The sequence below is a fragment of the Rissa tridactyla genome, chromosome 4 (genome assembly GCF_028500815.1).
Source record: "Rissa tridactyla isolate bRisTri1 chromosome 4, bRisTri1.patW.cur.20221130, whole genome shotgun sequence".
In the NCBI taxonomy this organism is placed as follows: Eukaryota; Metazoa; Chordata; class Aves; order Charadriiformes; family Laridae; genus Rissa; species Rissa tridactyla.
Window position 1 is genome coordinate 92,138,704 of NC_071469.1, and position 19,189 is coordinate 92,157,892.

The 19,189-nt window shown below is 46.1% G+C and overlaps 1 protein-coding gene across 4 annotated transcripts in view; it reads right to left on the reverse strand.

Annotated features, from left to right (window-relative positions):
• Positions 1 to 18,681, reverse strand: part of KLHDC4 (kelch domain containing 4) — a 29,710-nt gene extending 11,029 nt beyond the window's left edge. Inside the window, exons 1-7 of one of the 4 annotated variants that reach the window (XM_054198665.1) lie at positions 18,461 to 18,681; positions 16,979 to 17,070; positions 15,877 to 15,955; positions 14,817 to 14,915; positions 11,660 to 11,796; positions 2,806 to 2,898; positions 1,702 to 1,861 (exon numbers count right to left, since the gene is read on the reverse strand). In XM_054198665.1, the coding sequence (XP_054054640.1) occupies positions 1,702 to 1,861; positions 2,806 to 2,898; positions 11,660 to 11,796; positions 14,817 to 14,915; positions 15,877 to 15,955; positions 16,979 to 17,070; positions 18,461 to 18,559 (759 nt within the window). In that variant the 5' untranslated portion in view covers positions 18,560 to 18,681. Of the gene's footprint in view, positions 1 to 1,701; positions 1,862 to 2,805; positions 2,899 to 3,482; positions 3,692 to 11,659; positions 11,797 to 13,863; positions 14,004 to 14,816; positions 14,916 to 15,876; positions 15,956 to 16,978; positions 17,071 to 18,460 lie in introns of those variants that run through there. The other 3 variants (XM_054198666.1, XM_054198667.1, XM_054198668.1) reach the window with 3 other exon arrangements.
• Positions 18,682 to 19,189: the final 508 nt, after the last annotated feature.

The window sequence follows — 19,189 nt, forward strand, 5'->3', positions numbered from 1 at the left end:
TCACTTCTGCTACAGAATACACAAGCACAGTCTCTGTTAGGAATGGTGCATCAGAGAGAAGCAGACTTAGCTCTTTATATTACAAAGGAAGTAGATTCGCAACAGGAGTGGCTGTTCAGGAGTGGAACTGCACTCAGCTCTTATCCTTGCTCAGTGCCCTGCATAAAGGCTGAGGGCAGCTTTGCATTCCCCCATCCCTTCTGCTTCATTTTTATTAGCTCAAAACAACCCAGAGCAGTGTGACAGAGCCCACCCTTGTAAAGTGGAATAGAACCAACTACAAACACGTCTCAACTTTTATATTTCCGTGGGGCTCAGTGTGCACTTGAAATACAGCCGCTTTCAGTAGCCGTGATAGACCCACATCTAGCATAGCATGCAGGCTCATGCTTCCTTCCCACCCTCAAGAGTGAGGAAACAGGACAGAGAAAGGAAGAGGACAAAGCCCTTTTGGGTAGAAAATGCCTCTGTATTGTTACTGCTATTTAATCAAATGCACATCTGATGAGATGGAGCCCTAAGCACAGGCCGTGAGGAGGCACAAATGCTTCTAAATATACAGACAGACTATCTTCTCTCCCCTTTCCCTGCTTTTCTTCTTTGTTCATTTATTCACATCAGAAGAACAACGCGTCCTCCTCCCCCAGCGACGCACTGCTGGAAGCGATGCCTTTCCACTGAGACAGTAGCAGCAGGATCCGGGTCTTCTGTCTGCATTCGCAACATTAAAAGCTTTTGCAGGAGCCTTTTGCTCAATGAAATATTTACTTCCTCCCGCTCAGCATGGAGACAGGGATACTTGGTCAATGAGGACATACGGTCTAAAGGGCTATCCAGTATAAATTACCATGATTAACAAGCAGAGGAAGCTTGGTGCTCATCAAAAGTCTTCTTTGGCTTATTGAGTTTGCTAACTAGTGCTGTTCTTTTAACCCTTTCACTGATGCCAGAAAATACAAGTCTCCTGGCAGCTGCTGCTTTTAACCTGGAAGTGCTAGAATACGGATGCATACTACCTGAGAATGCTTTGAATTGGCAGCAACCACCACTGTTGCCAAAACTGCCATTTCTCCCAGTTATTTATTCCTACCTCTGTGACATCACCTCCTTATATTGAATTACATTAGCAGGGAAAATACAAAATTCATTTTAAGCAAGATAAACTCCTCAATCAGCACACCACTGCGTGAAGACATGCAGAGTTAGAAGACAAATTCCCTCTTTTGGTTTGATTCACAGCAGCCTGAACCATCCTATGTATGAACAATCGAAGGGCACAACTGCACACTCCCTCCAAGCTGGCATAACCACAGGCTAACATGCATTCTCATTACCAGTGTTTTTTGGACATCTGGCAGCTGCCTGACACGCAGAAACATCGTCAGTCAAAGCAGCAGGCAGTTTTGTGATGAGATCACCAAATCTTGCACTGGAGACAAGGCTTGTGAAACTGAGCAGAGGGAAGTAGCAGTACAGAGATCTCAATTTTGCTCTGCCAAGCTTTAAGCCAACTGCCTTCTCCAAGCAGTAAAAACACAGGACTTCACAGCCAACACAGGCCAAGACCATCACATTGGCCCCTCCTAGGCAACTTGAGTTCGTCACATTTTAGTCTTCACTTTCCCCCCTTAGTTTTTCCATCAACTATTCTGTTTGGCATCCAGGAAATAGTGCGCTGGCTTACAACAAAGTCTCTCCTACCTGTTTGGAGTAGCCTCCATAGATGATTATGCTGCCCTCAGGAGTGGTAGCCATCTGACACCCGGATCTTGGAGCAGGCCCAATCCCTGATGGAACCAGCTTGCTCCAGGTGAAGCAGTCCAGGTTGAAGGCATACACATCGTTGTAATAGATATAATCTCTAGGGAGAGCAAATTGGCACACCACAGGTCACCATTTAGGAAAGGATAAAATATCACTTCAGGAACAGCACCAGGAACCTCTGAAGAGGTGCAACACCTTATTTAACTCCTTGCCTTTATGGCTTTTCTCCTTCCGTAGCCATAGCAATGTACAGAAGATTTGTTCAGGTGGAAGTTACTACTGCAGTGCAACAACACGCATTTGACAGAACTCCTTTGAGCAAGACTTCTCTGGGCTCTTTTTTACCTGTATCATTCCTTACTACAAAAGAGGTTTCATCAACTCTATCCAGTTAACACAATCCAAGGTAACTTAAACCAGAACACAAAAGATCAAAACAGATTAGACCTATGTCTGCCTAGAGGTGTGGGGGGAAAAAAAAAAAAAAAAAACAACCAAAAACCACATACATCCCTGTTCTTTCTCCTAGCCAATCCACATACGGCTAGTGGAAAATGCTCTGCACAGGTTAAACTCCCAAGGACACAGCCAAATCTAGGGTGGGCTCTGCAACTTGCACTGTGCTCGCAGGGACTGCGGTTATGCTGCTTACTGTCTCCGAGACAACCTGTAGCTCAGCTGTCTTCACAGTCCCCATGACACTGGAGCTGTGAACTCACGTAGTATGTGAGACCCTACTGGAGATGTTTCTAGGAAGACAAGGCTCTTTGACAAGATTCAGAGGCTAAAATTGATGTATTGAGCTTTAGCTACAAGGACGAGTAGCTACTTCAGTGATTAGCTAAGTGGTACTATAGTTTCTCAAACACTTGAAGGCTTTAAATCAAGATCACTTGTCTTCCTAACATAAAAGTCTAGTTCAGTTAACGGTACTGCTGAGGATAATCCTTCAATTAAAGCCCAGCTTTCCTGCTACTGGTGAAGTTCTGTTGTCTTTTTTACATAGGATTCAGTACCACCAACGGTCCTGCAGTAACCCACCTTGCACTCTCATGGAAACCTCCAAAGATGATCAGCTGTCTTTTGCAAGCAACCATTCGATGTCCACTTCGTCCAGAGGGACCTCCTGATGCCCTGAAATGCAAAGAAATTAACTTATCAGCAAAATTCCCTTTCCTGTTAGTGTGTCAGTTCGTTTTTATTGAAGTTGTTGGCAGCTGGGCTGCTTCAGTTCTCCTGGAGAAGGAAACCATGGGGAATTTCGTTCCCTTAATACATACGTATGCTTTTCTCCAGAACAGTATGTGTGCGCTTCCCGTAACTCTTGGTATTTGCAACACAGGTATTTTGCAGTTACAACTTTATTCCTAGTGATAAGCCATCCAGGCTCTAACAGCACCCAAATTCTTGAAGCCTTTTCTGCTATGACTCAGGAGCTAATTTTTCAGGAGAGTTTAATGAATAGCTGTTAACTCCCATAATTGGAAGAAAGGCATTCCAGAGAGAGACGTTTTCTCCAAGTACCAACTAAGAGCCAGAGACTGGCTCTGACGTCCACTCTCTTTCAGTGTCTTAGGAAATCACATACCCATCCTATCTTCCCTCATCTACCTGCAGTTAGGATGTAACGTCAAACTAGCGAGAAGACTTTGTAAATTACTCAGATTGCCTCAAGAACAAAGGCATCGCAGCAAAACAAGTCACGGTTATTATCTTACACGTTAAAAGGCAGCTACGCTCACTGTTCTGCTCTTCCAAGCCTTCCCAACCTTTCAGTTAAATGTGCCACTTCCATTTCCAGGAACAAGCAGCAACACCCCATCTGTCACAGCCAAAAGTTTCACACGAAGCCAGGCAGCTGGCAACGACATTCCTGAGAGGCGATGAAGATGCACCTTCCTTCATGTTCACCCACAGACTGAGCACCATATGAGAGAGAACAAAAACAACTTCAAGAACTCTCAAAACAAAGGTAACTTTAGGCCAAACCGCAGAGAAAACAGGGTTTTGTTTTGTGCGTTCTCGGCCCCCATGGATTAATCTATCCCATTTTCACTCTTGCTGAGGAGTCTCCCAAAGTGCACTCAGTTAGCACCACTGAACTCAGCAAGACTTCTCAAACAGGCAGTGTTAACATGTGCTAAGTGGTTGCAGAATCAGGGCCTAAATAAACAAGAAACCTGCTCACCGTTGAAAACAACAACAAAACCTAAACCCACAACCCTACTGCTACGCTTTAGCTGGCAGCAGGTAGCTTTAAAGAGCGGTGATAGACTTCTGTGGAGAGAGAAAATGAGGGCCCTTATTCACCATCAAAAATGACAATCTCACACCAGTCATAATGAAAAACTCTAAGCAGAACAGCAGCGTTTGGATAAGACTGAATTAATATTGATTGCTTGGACTTTTTATTCTAACAGAGAGTAGAGTTTTCTAGGCATTTACTGGATTTTTAAGTATCACCCTTCAGAATAGCACCTCTAGTATTAATTTCATCAAGTTCTGAAATCATTATTTTCTCTTCTGTAACAAAGCTCCCACGTTATTATTCCAGACGATAGCACCTTTTAATTTTTATTTTTTTTAAAAGGAAAGAAGGAATTAAAAATCAACATTAGCAATAAAATCCTGCTCTCAGAGAGTATCTCCTGCCTTGCTTCTCAAGTAGGTTTCCTCTAAGTCAAAAATCAATTTTGAGCAATAAAAAGTTTACTCAACAACGTGCACATTTTAATAAACAAGTTCTCACAAGTGCAGACACCCAGCCTGTGGCCTGATCCGAATTCAGAGAAGTCTCACTGGCACTAGCACCGCTTGCTCTCAATCCCAAAGCTGTTCTCCTCTTCTTTAGACTAGCAATACTAGCGTGTACACTCAAGCTACAAGAACAGATGCTGAAACACGGTTCTAGGAGGCCTCATCCTGGACAGTATTGTATCATCTCAGCTTCCTCGGCCTTACCATTACACATTCCTAGAATCACAGAATACCAGGTCGGACGGGACCTCAAGGATCATCTGGCCCAACCTTTCTTGGCAAAAGCATGGTTTAGAGAAGATGGCCCAGCACCCTGTGCAGCTGAATCTTAAAAGTGTACAAGGATGGGGAATCCACCACTTCTCTGGGGAGCTTATTCTATTCCAAAGGCTGATCGTTCTCATTGTGAAAAATTTTCCTCATGTCCAATTGGAACCTCCCCAGGAGTAATTTGTAGCCATTATCCCTCATCTTTTCCACGTGAGTCCTTGTAAAAAGGGAGTCTCCATCTTCTTTATAGCCACCCTTTAAATACCAGAATATGGTCACAAGCCACCTCTTCTCAAGGCTGATAAACTCAATTCTCTCAGCCTTTCCTCACATGGCAGGCTTCCCAGTCCTTTCATCATCTTCGTGGCCCTCCTCTGGATCCTCTCCAGCCTGTCCACATCTTTTTTGCGTAGCGGGGACCAAAACTGAACACAGTGTTCCAGGTGTGGCCTGATAAACACTTAGTAGAGTGCGGTAATGACTTCTTTATCTCAATGGTGATGCCCTTGTTGATGCAACCCAGCATCAACTTTCTTTGGCTTGCTCTGCAGCTGCAGCACACTTCACTCATATTGAGCTTGCTGTCCACAAGGAGCTCCAGGTCCCTTTCCAGAGCTGCTCCCCAGCAAGGTAGAACCCAGTCTGTGCTGTACTCCGGGATTATGTTTTCCCAGGTGCAAGACCTTGCGCTCGTCTTTGTTGAACTTCAGAAGTAACTGACCGTAATGCATCAGCTTCTCTAGGAGGAGGCTGTGGGGAACCTTATCAAAAGCCTTGGAGAAATCCAGGTAGGCAATGTTCACCACTCACCCCTCATCAAGTGAGCAGGTTACTTTGTCGTAGAAGGTGATCAGGTTTGTCACGCGTGATTTGCCCTTGGTGAATTCGTGCTGGCTTTTCCCAATCACGTGCTTCGTTTGACTTGTGATAGCCCCCAGGAGCATTCGTTCCATAACTTTCCCAGGGACAGAAGTAAGACTGATGGGCCTGTAATTTCCTGGATCTTCCTTTAAGCCCTTCTTGTAGATGAGGGTGAAATTAGCCTTCTTCCAGTCTTCAGGGATGTCCCCTGATCTCCACAACTTCTCAAAGATTATGGAGAGCGGCCTCGCAATGTCAGCCAGTTCTTTTAACACCTTTGGGTGGATACTGTCAGGGCCTATCGATTTGTAGGGGTCGAGTTCCTGAAATAGTTCACAAACCAATTCTTTCTTCACTGACAGCAAGTCTGTCTTTGCATCAGCCTGGATTTTTGTTCCCAAGGCCTGGGGCCCGGGTACCATTGCAGGAATCAGCTATAAAGGAAAGTTTATCGCTTTTGATGTAAGGACACGCACTCCTAAACTTAGAAAAACTGCTCTTAGAAAGTCTTTTTACATAAAGCTATTCATACAGCCAAGGTCCTTCGTCCCCTAGTCTCCAAACAGAACTCTGGAAAACGGCACAGTCAAGCAGGACTGGCAGAAATGTATAACCATGCTGCCATTCTGGAAGACACTTGCTACAAGCTCGAAGACTCATCTCCCAAATGCAAACTGTCTCCTTTTACCTGTATCATTGCTCATGGTCCAAAACAAGCATTTTGGAAACGGTTTCACAGACTTTATGATTAATACTCTACTTCATGGGGTTGACACCAAAAAGCAGACATGTGGGAGGGAGCTGTAAATTCTCCAGACTTTTTTTAAAAATAGATTAAAAGATAAGTCTGGATAACGACTGGCTCTACACATGTACAGCATAAGTCTGATCAGAACTGCTCCATAAGGAATTTGCTTTTGCTTGTGGAGTTACTCTGGAACTTATAGTAACATAACAGACCTGAATTCAGCCCCCGGATTCAAGAACTAAGGACTTACATGTCACAGTGGCTATAGACTGCACAAGCGAGTTACCTTTTAATTCATTCCTTCATCCAGAGGATGCTCACACAGATCTCAGAACCTTTCCATAATCATAAAAGTGACGATGCATAGAACATCCCATCAAAGGGGCATTTCAGGACAAAGCACTTTTATCCTCCAGTACTCGAGGCAGCTGAAGCCCAGGACTCCAGTGTTCGGGTTTACATCTCAGACTTGTGAGTGCAAACAAGTGTTCTGTTCAATGGCGCACACAGACAGCGTACCCATGTGTTTGTACACTCAGTTAGGAAGTACATAACTGAATATGCAATTGCCACAAGGCACAAAGTCTTCAAATCAAATCCCTTACAAAGTCAATCAATAGTCATACATTTGGATCCTGATCTACCAAAGAACAAGCTCACAAGGCTCAATTCTGGGCTGACAGAGGAAATCTACTCAATGGTACACCAAAATATTCTTCTTTTCTTTAAGCACCAAGGCACCTTTCTACCTCGTGTTGCAGGACTTGATCTTTCCGGTGACAGATAGCACGCGAGCAAGAAGAGTCGTCAATCAGAAACAAACCTATGCAAAAGGCATCCTGCACTGCAGTGACTGCTCCAGTTCTCTCTGTAAACAGCGTTAAACATACGCTTGTGAAACGCTACCCTGAAATATTTATAGCGCCACATTTTGCAAAACTGTTATGGGAAGTATCATTAACATTCCAGTATTAAAGGGAAGGGAGCTATACAGGCTCAAAAGCAAGACAAAGAACTACACAGAGGAGCAATCTGCCAGTTCCCAAGCACAATCCCAAAGCGTGATACTCCCTGTCTCTCTTTGAGGGAGCACACTGGGCCACACAGAGCTGAATAAGAATGTTCTCTCCAGGAAGGAATGAGGCAATTAGGTTAAAATACTGCTTAGCTCTAAGGTAGAGTAACAAAAAGTTCATGCACTGAGGCAACCTTGTGCATCAGCCACGTGATAAGGTGGTTCCAACAAGTCAAAGTCAGTTGCTGGCAAGTCTTCTAAGGGGCTGGGATTTGTAGTGTTTGGACCATCTTTGTGCTTGCAAAATGCAAGTAAATACAGCTAAGTATAGCAATTTTTAACTCTGTCAAGCAAACTGGCACCACTGTGCTCTGTGCTAGGAGACAATGGAGATCTGCTTCCCCAGCAGCCTTTGCAGACACAGCACAGGGGTGTTATTCACAGGGATGACTGATTCAAGGTTTACTCTTCAGAAGTGTTTTACATTCAAGCCTCTTACTGCACCAAGATGGTCTGTGGCATGAACTATAGTCCAGGAAGGACAATGTAATTGTCTGAAATCTAAGCTGTGGGGCTGGAATAACTAGATTTCCTAGAACTGCAAGCTCAGATCCCAGCAGGGTCATCTTAGCTATTCAATCCACACAAACCAATACATTCAAACCCACCTGAAACAGAGCACACGTGATTCTTCCCATGTGGAACAGAAACAGAAACTCTGTCTCTCTTGTCCAGACATTTCATAATGAATGATTATGTTGCTCTATTATTTGCACTAAAATGATGTCTTCCAAAACCAACTGAGTTTACTCAATACCAGTCGGCACCCCAAACATCTATCACCAGGCATTTATTCAAGTAACACTGCTACCACATTGGACACACGGAATTATTGCTTGGCCTGCTATGGGAAGACTTGCTGTACCAGGACTGGTGCCCCACCATGACCCAACAAACCTACACAATCTGTCCCCTCCATTTAGTCTTTCCAAACATGTTCGCTCTCCCAATACCACAAGCACCCAAGCTGCCCCCCACTGTCACCAGTCATCCCAGATGGTTAATGGCAATCCAAAATAAGCAAGTTCTTGACTTCAGACAGACATGAGAAACCTATGGAAAAATGACAGCAGCAATGGGCTTCCCCGGCAAGAAAAGCAAAATGCTGAAGTAAGTGAAATGCAGCATGTTATGATCATAGTTTTAAAAAAAGCAGGAAAAAAATCCCTCGTACAACTCAACAATCATCTCTGCCCTTTCCTCTTCCCCTTTCCAAGCAGACTGTAATCAAGATGCCATATGGAAAAGCAAAGAGGCAGCAGAAACTTGATTTTCATACTCAGTCAGGTTAGCATTAAAACAAAGACATCCCCTCCCAGCCTCCTCCGCCAGATGCCTCATTAATGCAGCTCTTGGAGCTCTGCCCAAGGATGGTGAGGAGATACACTTTGTTTTATTCAAACACTGGGACCAGAGCACCAGGTTTTCAAAACCCCAGCAAGGCTGAAAGACAGATGTCCACCCAAACACACCAGGAAGCTCAAACGGAGTAGGTCCTGCATGGGGCAGGGAGAGAGAAAAGATCATCTCTCCAGGGAACTTTCACCCATATAATTTATGATACTCGCTTAGAAAACATCTATACTTTTATCTACTAAGAAACAATGGAGTATCGATGTCTCCAAACGCATCCTCTCACTGTGGCATGGCAGCCAAGGTGACACGTGACAACCAACACCTGGGGATGGAGAGTAGCTCTGGGCGGCTTGAAGAGCTAGGTACCTAGAACTTGCTCCCTAGGTGGAACTAGGAACGCACCTCGCCAGTCTGGCTCCCTCCTCACTAACTGCAACAACCTGTCACAACAAAATCTCTTGCCATGGTTTTAGGGGCTGGGACTGCTGGGGGCATCCTGCAACTGGCAGCACATACAAACCTCATGCCCAGCTCCAGGGAGGGAACAGGTGCTTTTGCAGCGTAAGTTACACTCAGCATCCCTGGGGCTGCTCTCCCCCGTAGGATAAGATGCAGGACGAGTAGAGCCTCATAACGCCCTCACTTCCTCTTCCCAGGCAGGTCAGGTACTGCAGCATTTGTTTGGGGAGCGGAAAACCCTAAATCAGCTCTACAGCAACGCATCTGCAAACCCACGAGAGAACAATTTGCGCCATCAGTGGTGGAGCTAACGAAGCCTCATCTGGATTCTCCGATGGCTCACAAAAAATAATCTCCCGCCCTCGCTCTCCCTGCAGCTGGGTATTAACACTGCTCTCTGGTGAGGAATTTTTTCAACCAAGAGTTGGTTGAAATGTCAACCCCTTCTCTCAGCAGGGACTCTATGGCGAGCATCACTTCCTCCCCACCGCCTGCTTACACGAAACCGGCAGGGACCTAATGCATTTGAGTTCATCCCCTTTACATTTGAGCTGAGATTGAGCAAGGGAATCAGAAGTTATTTTGGGGGAGCTGGGAGGGGTGCAGTCACAGTCATTACGTCAGCTTCTGCCTAACAACAATAGGCAGATCAGCCTGCACAGTGACAGGTCTTTTTAATCCTTACACCTCTTAAAGAGCCCTCCATCATTTCAGAAGGTTTCTCTCACCCCCCACTTCTCAAACACAAGCAGGGCTCACTAGAGTAAAACCTGGCTTCTGTAACATGACAAATTACAGCCGTTATTAGATTAACACTGCCAGGTCTGGAGCCAAGAACCACACTGACGGACAGGAACCAGCCGCTTATGAATCGAATGGTTTTCTCTCAGCCTCCCAGAGCAACTCAAGAGGATGAACCCTGGATTCTCATGGAGCAGTCGGCTGCCGGGATCCTGTGCTGTGAAGCATCCTTCTAACCCAGCCTGTTTTGGAGTCCTTGGGATTTTTGCTCTCTTTCAGATTTTTGCACTTTGGCTTTCTATGTCCCCCTACACCTTCCACACCAGAGTCCCTTCAGTGCTACATTAACATTAGTAAAACTAAACCCCCAGATTTCCCCCTTGCCTGGCGATACCAATGCCCCCATTTTGCAAGGAGGGGGGAAAAAAGGCAGAGAGGCGCAATGACTCACTGTGTGGCCTCAGGCATGTGCTAAGGCAGAGCCAGGGTATCCATCTCCGCACAGCTCAGTCCTAAACCACCCTCTCAATTACTGTCCAAGAACAGACAGACACAGACAACAGGCACTCGCACTCTGTAAGCGGGGTGAAAAGTGATCAACCCGGGCAGATTTAGGGCTTCCCACCTGAAGGAAGGACATGGAGCTCATAACCAGGAGCTCAACACGTCAAACAGCAGATGTGTTAGTGTTCAAAAGCTGCTGCTTTCCCAGGTGCCACCTCAAGGGTCAGCTGCCTGGGAGTTTCATCCCACCCAAAGCTGTGCTCTGACTACTCCCACAGTCAAGACAATCTCACAGTCCAAGAGAAAGTCCATGTATAAGTCAGAACCACAGCCACATGTCCTGCCTCTCAGTCCGCTGGGTGACCCACCAGACCTCTTCTGCTCTCATGCAAATATAAACATGAGCAGCAAAACTAAGAAGTCAAAGGTTAAGGAAACATTAGCAGAGGGCTTGAGGTCAGATCCACAGAAGATATTTAGACACCTTAATTCGCGTCAAAAACTACCCGGGCTTTTGGCACCTATTTCAGACAGGCCTGAATTATTGGCTTGTTTATCACAAGGAATCTTAAGGCAGCAAATGCCAGTCAGTTCTTCTAGGTACAAGGTGTCTTCTCAAACAATGGTAAAACTGGGAGATCCTTGTACTGGTCTTGTAACAGTCCAGCCAGGAGCAGCCCAGGTAGATGGGCCAACAAGTACTGTTTTGAAGGTGGACTTCTACATCTGTCATGGTTGGGATGACAGAGTGCTGTTCATGATACTCTTTCCTAAAGTAACACCCAAGGACACCTACGCTCCAAAAATCATGTATTAAATAGAATAGCTTTGGCCTCAGTAGACTTAGAACACATCTCTCATTTACCCTTCTTCCTGGAGGCTGTCCTCTCCACCGTTCCTAGAATGGGCACCTCTGTACTCAAGGGAGAAATGAGCAGACCAATGGGAAATCACAGCACTATACCAGGAATCAAACTCAGATCATGCTGGCACAGGTCCTCACGAGGTCAGTATCACTGACGTCAGAACATCAGAGAATACCAGGTCGGAAGGGACCTCAAGGATCATTTGGTCCAACCTTTCTTGGCAAAAGCATGGTCTAGACAAGATGGCCCAACACTTACTTGATCTGCTCCCAGGTCTTGGTAGCCAAATGCAGGACCCAGAGATCCTTGTAATGATAGAACTGCTCCCCGTTGGGAGATGCAAACTCTCCGCCAAATACCCACAGCTGCCCACCGGCTGTGGGCACCACTGCTGCCTGCCAGGAGAAGGAAGAGCTGGATCAGACAAAGGCTCAGAAACCAGAGACAGGAGAAATTTATCAGTCAAGCGTGCAGCTGTCTCCGAATAGCAGAGAACAGACAAGTGGCAGTGGCCGCTGCTGCCTTGCTTGACAACAGCAACTCTCTGGGGAATGAAGGAATGGGAATTTTAAATGCAAGTTACTCATTGTTTAGCACACCTTCCCTATAGCAAACGGAAGTTGGCCAAGGAGCTGGGCTCTTCCCACCTCCTAGCACCTTGAGTTCCAGTTCTACAAATTCAAAGTTGCCTGGGAAGCATCTTAGGATTTAGTTTAACAACAATTGTTCAAATCTTTGTTCACCAGAACGACACCTCTCCACAGCTAAGGCTCAGCAATGTCTCACCCATCCTTTAGTCACGTAAATAGCATCCTGCAGAAGAGACAATGGGGCTCATGAACTCTGACCTATGGAAAGAACAGGAGCACTTCCCGCCTCCGAGACACAGCTAACATCCCAGCACCGGGCAGGCAGAGTAATGCAGGGAAAAGGCCATTAACAGGGTACAACTGCCCTTTGCAGGTTTCATAGATTATAAAACAACAAACAGTACAGAAGCCAAGCTGCAGCACAAGTCCAAACCTGATGCTTCCCAAGACCTGAAAAGCATTACTGCTCCCTCTGAAGGAAAAAAAAAATTAAAGGAAAAAAACAAAAAAAAACCAACAAAAAAAAGCCCAAACACAGAAGGAAACACACAGTATTTGGACAAGAGCAGAGAGCAGACTGTTACTGCTTTGATTAGGGCAAGTAGCAGACAGCAGAGTATGAAAGGGTTTTGCTTTGGTTTCTTTTTTTTTTTTTTGTTGCACAGAGTAGCACCAAAACACTGTTGCGATGCAAGCTAACAGTTAAAAGCTGGGAGGCAGGGAGAGAAGAGCTAAGACTCTATTTCATTAAAATTATCCGCTTAAGGACTACGGAAGAAGAAAGGAATCCCAAAAAGGAAACTATGTGACTGTACAAATTCTTCCTTGACCAGGACCTCGTGGGTTGTTTGCACTATAAACAAATTCTTCCACAGCGTTTTTTCCAGGGTACCTATCACAGATCAATAGCGGTATAATAGTCTTCAGAAGGGCTTCATCACCTGCCTATCTTTCCCAGCACACAGCAAAGATTTTTAGCATCAGACACATCACCATGCTCTGACACAAACCAGCCTATACATGCAATGATTAAACACATGAGAAAGTATGGGGTGTGTTTGCAAGCAGGATGTGTGGAAACATGAAGTTACCTAAACAAAGGGGATACATGCCTGATTTTCATGGGGATCTAGTGCTTAAAAGCTTAAGGGGAAGGTACATACAATAGCCTCCTCATATTTGTGTGTGACCTTTTGAAGAGCTGGTTCGAAATTCATTACATCGCCAAGCTTTTTCTTTAACTGACAACACCCATCCATAGCTATTCTCACCTCAGCTCTGTTGAGCTGATGCAGTGAAACCAGCATAACTCAAACAGAGGATCGTGTGTCAGAGACCAGAGATGACAAATAAGACTGAAAACATGCACACACAAACCCACGGACGTGCTTCTGTTTACCTTTGAGCTAATGCAGAACACACATTAAAAACAAAGTCACAAGGAAGACAACAAACCAGTCAACTAATGAGGCTGAACTGTCTCCTGTGTGGCTATAATTATCAGACAAAAAAACCTTATTGTTGAAGCAAGACTCCTCAGATAGGTTTCTCATTTTATTTCTGCTGTAACCCAGCTGCAGCTCCCTGATGCACAGCCTGCCTGCTCGGTTCAGATTCAGCTGCTAGACAGCCACCTGCCGGCTACCGACACCCTAACAAGCACCCCTCAGCTCCACACCCACAAAGCAACCTCCTCTTCATCTAGGGAAACGAGAGTTTGAAATCAAGTTCTATTTTTAAGCACCACAAGGCAGCCTAAAAATCAAGTCAGAACCTTTCAATTCAAGAAAGGACACGTGACTCAGTGCAAGACTGGCATTTAGGCATAGCATAACAAAGGTATATGGACCTCACCAGGATACTGGATCTTACCAGGAAGGTCTAATGAGCTTTGGCCGTGGGAAGGAAAATAACATTCACATCCTGTATGGCAGCTTTTGAAATGTACCAGTCACCCAGTCACTTGCTGCAACAGGTAAAATAATCTACCAAACAGCTTGAAGGCCAAAGACCTGCAAAAAATACAAGTCTTTGATCCAGTTTCTAATTTGCAGGTGTTCACATAAAGTAAACAAACTCAAATCCTTCATCATCACAACCAGACAGTGACCTTAATGGCACAAGCACCAGAAAGGTGAATTCTAGGGGATTATAATGATATCCCAGTGAAAACGTATACAGCTTTGTCTACTGTCTTTGCAGACAAAAGAAAAACAGCCCATTTGCCAAGGAAAAAAAATAAAATCGCAACCCAAATGCAGGACACACAGAGTCGGTGCTAGCAGTCCATCGTGTTGTACAGTTGGAACACTTGACAAAGCCCAACTGCTACATCCTATCAGGGATAACGGGTCTTTCACATTGCTGGAGTTGCAGTATCTGTAATGCCCATAGATATAAGCCTGTGGGCATTAAGAAAATAATCATGCACAGCAACTCTACCATTCATAGCTCTTTAGTCACATTCAAAGTTATACCCTGACCAGCATTTTGAAAATTCAGTGCCATGCAGCAAAGAGAGTTCATCTTCAAGAGAAGAGTCTCATGAGTCCTGCTTAAGTCCTGCCGACCCAACAGATAGAACCCCAAATCTTCACTCCACACTTAGGGTTTCCAGAGCCCACCCAGTGATCAGGGAGCACAAGGACCTTGGACAGGCTTGTACAGGCCCCCTCAGCAGAAGAGGTGAAGTGACACCATTGGCAGCCTATTACAAAGGGAATGCAGAGAAGCCAGAAACCCTCAGGGGGGAAAGAAAACCCACATCCATCTCGAGTGCAGCGTTAGAAGAATTCCAACTGCTGCTCTGGCACCCAGTACTTCACCTGGTGAGCACATCGCCTTGGTGGTGGGTTGGGGATCTCTACTTTAGACCAGCTGTTCTTCCTGATGTTGTAAACATACAGTTCGTTATACAGGTACGTCTGTTAGAGAGGAAGAGAAAATACACATCACCACAGCTCTTCATCGGACAGGGTCAGTCTGTCCAAGCACAGGCGTTACCGGGGGTTATCTCTGAGTCTGGGGGGAAGGAGCATAGCACCAGCTTTGCAAAGCAACAGTTCACCTGCCTCATTGGGCAGGGAAGGACAACAACCTCCTCCACTAGACTAGGAGCCAGCAACTTTTTCGGAGCGGACCACTGGACTGGACTGTTCTTTCCCAAACCCTTGGTTAAGCCTGTGATAGCTCAAGATATGAGGACTTCAGTTGAAGATGTGCAGATTAAAGTTGCCCAAACTGCTGCTCAACTACAGAGACAGGAATAGCTTCAAGTTGTGGAGCAAGCAGAATTAGTTCAGCACATCATACTGCGTGATCCTAAGGCGGCCAAACATCATTGGCAGGCTTGAGACTTCAAGCTCCGCACAGTATGTGCAACTTCTTAGGGTCTATAAAGACCAGTTTGCCTTCAGGAGCACAACAAACACTTGCAACTTGCAGAAATTCAGTAACAAGAGTGCCCACTTGCAAATATTTGTTACTGTACACTTTTCCAAGGCAGGCAATGCCTTGCCAGCAGCCAAGCTGCAGAAGTATCTTGTTTTGAAAGGTAGAAGATAAGAGATTCTTTAATAGTTATCAAAAATGAGGGGCAGATATGGCTACAATTAAGTCTGGAGAGATTATGAAGCTCTGAAATATTGATGCTGAGACAATCACTCTGACTCCTTAATGGGTTCTAGCATGTCTCCTTCCTGTCAACTGTTCAGGCATGAGACAGTATCGCGGCAGAATTAAAAGGCTATTTTGCTCTCATTCAGGGACAAATACATATTTTATGACTGCTGCCTTGAATTTCACTTCAAATGAGACTCATGCAAATTACAGTAAAAGGCAGGGAGAGGGTAGAATAAAGAAGAAAAAAATGGAAGTATACATTACTTTTTGGCCATTGAAATATTCACCTCCAAAAAGGATCAATTCGTCTTTCTCAGGGTGAGCAGAAAGGGAGCCGTTCAGCCTGCAAAAGAAAGAGGGATGGCCAAAACAGTAGATGTGTAAGAGCCTTGTAAAACTCAGGAGCTTGCAGCCTTTAACTCAGCTAGCACTAGCACCTCTGCCCTCTAGCCACAAAGGTCTCTCCATCATCTGCCAAATTACTAGCCTGTGATATTCTCCCCAGGGCTAAAAACTTCTCAAAGAAATTAACTTCTTAAAAACTTCCAGCAAGATTAATTTGACACTGTCTGAAATCTTCTCCTATTTTAGGAGCACACGTTACACCGTCATTTAACATGCCTTTTGACGTGAGCTCTTGAATTTTAATGCTGGTGTGTCAAGAACAAAAATTAGTTTTATGAGGGCACATAACTATGGGTAGAACTGGACTGTCTCATTTCAACTTATCTGCATCATTATTCTGCAGTCACCACTGGTCATTGCTCATCTGCATACCGCCACAGAGTTTTGCACCATGCGGAGACAGATCCCTACCACTCCCGAGGGGGAACTAACTGACCACTGAAACACCCCGTGAGATTAACAGTAGCGTGCTGACCTGTCCCACTACACAGAGAGGAAAACAGGTATCATAGAGAAAGGCATTTATTCAACAAGCCACAGGAAACAGAAATATAGAACCAAGAAGTATGTGGACCCCAAGCTACACTTGATAGAGAGTCTTGTATCTCATGACACATCCTTTTGCCTCTTAAGTCCTTTCAGCTTTCTAGTCCAAATCCAAAACTTCCTCTTAACTTCTATTTTTCCTCGAAGTCCTGTAATCTAACCACACTTTGCTTCCTTTGTGCTGATGGGATGATTAAAAAGCAGGTTTTATGGCCAAAAAAAAAAAAAAAAAAAAAGCTTCTGGTCGCTTTTTTAACCAAGATTCAATATACCAGATATTTTATAACTCCAGATATCAGCTATGCCAGATATTATGCCTTCCACTCTCAGGAAATAACTTTACATAAATAAATTTAATTAAAAGCACCATCAACCGCTATATAAGTGATAGCCAAAGCCTCAGACAATCTCTTACCTGGGCGAGGGGGGTGGGCAGGATGACTCAATTACTTGGGTCTTTTTAGCATCTAAACTCTGGAATTCTGCTATCAGGGCTTCAAGATCCTCCTGAAAATAGAAAGCCAGACATGAGTTCCTTGACATGCACGGAGCCACATGCACACCACATGAAACCAGCACTCACCCTCACGATTTCCCTTTTTAAAAAAAAAAATTGTCTGCTAAGGTTCTCTTCATTCAACTACAAGAAATGGATGCTTAGTACTTCCACCTATGCTTTAAGGACTGGTCTCCCCTAAACCACAATTTGCTTAGAAGATTCCTAAAAGGATGGTATGCAAAGTGCATTTAGTGCACACCTGCTATTCCTGCAGCAGAAATACTGCATAAATTAGCAAGTAAATGCAAATCATTCAAGCCCTAACAAAGTGATGAACAATTATATGCTACAATCCAGCTAGTCCTCTTCTTTGCAATGGAAAAATGCCTAAATGGAACTGGAAACTCTTTTCTATTCCCAGCTCATACTGTAGCTAGAGAGAAACCTGCAAGTATTTTTATTCCTTTTAAACTTCTGTCAATTAAAAGTAAAAATCTGTCTTCAAACTGCAGATAAGCCAAGTTTTAAAGGCAGAAGCAGGACTGCAGCTAAAAGGAGTTTCTGATCCAGATCCACAGTCTCTCCTACAACGCCCATTGCTCACCGCCTCCCTTCAGTTAACCTTTCTGAAGGTGTGGTCAAAGCAGAGATTTCCAAAATCGGGATTTTGTCTCTGCAGCATGGCATCAGCTCTCTCTGCAGACAGAACACATGTACGCTGGCACCTTCCACATTCTTACCAGCATTATGCTGGTAAAACCACGTTTTGACCAGGGAAAGGTAGCTGTTTTGAGGCCTAAATACAAGCACCCACTGTAGGGGTGAGAGAAACAAACGTTTTCATGTGCTTTGAAGATGAGAAGAAAAGGATGAGGGAGATGGAAGGCAAGAAGGACCCTTAAACTTAATTTTCTTGTTCTCTAGTCACAGACTGCTCCGGCTTGTCAGTGATATGGCGAAAATCTTCCTGGTAACCTGGTAGGTTTGTCCCCTCTTCCCCTCCAGTGCCCTGGCACGCAGGCGCTGATGGCTCCGCTGCCCTTCACCACACGCTGACCCGCAGGCGTGAGCACCAGCACACCGCTTTTTCACCGGGCCTGCCCTAACACCAACCCGGAAAGTTTCACGAGATGTGCCCTGACCTCAAAAGCCCTCCGCCTGCACACCAGCCGCTTGCGTTTGGACACGCTCCTTTACTTCCAACCTGAAATACCCCTGTCCCCAAGCCACCCCTCCGACCCCCCGTGCCTCCACCTCCACCGCCGGCTTCCCCTTCAGGCCCCGTTTCACAGAACGCCCCGAGACCCACACACAGCCCAAGGGAGCGCCGCAAGGCCCCAGGGGAGGCCCAAGCCCCGCGGGCCGCGGTTACCGGAGCCCCCCGCTCCCGCCCCTCACCTCCTCCTTCTTAGCTCTGCGGGACACCTTCTTCTCCATCTTCGCCGCTGTCTTCTCAGCCCCCTTCGCCTTCTTCTCCCGCTTCCCTTTCTTCCCCATGGCTGAAAGGCCGGGCTAGGCCGCGCGGGGAGCACCGCGCTCGCCGCACAGCTCTGGCCGCCCCGGGCGCACCGCGGGGCGGGCAGCGGAGCCCGCTCCGGACCGGCGCCTCCAGGCCTCGGCCCGCCTCCTGCCCGAGCGGCGCGGCCGCGGGGGCCCTCCACAGGCCCGGCGGACTCGGTGCGGCCGGCATCGGCCCGCCGACCGCCCTCCCGCGGCTATCAGCTCCGGGCCGGGGGAGAGCTGCGAGCAGGGCCTGCCCCGGCCCGGCCCTGCGAGCCCTTCCAGGCCGGGGAGAAGCCTTAACGCGGCTCCACGTACCCCCTGCCACCCGCTCTCAGTGTCCGGACCCCCTTTGGCTAACGTTCCCATTTATTCCTGCCCTGAGGAGACCGTTGAACCCACAAAATGGCCCCCTCCCCTCACACAAAATGGCCCCTCCCAGGCAAGCGAAGGGCCTAAGGGGTGCCCGAAGGCATTAGCCAGGCCGGGGGGGAGGTGGCTCTGCGTGGAAATAAGGATGAGTGGCTGGTTGAAAACTTTGGGAATTGGGGGGCTGCACAAGTGTTTTCATTTTCAAACACAAAGTTTTGGAAATGGGGTTTATCCAGGCCAGTCTCAGAGACCTGA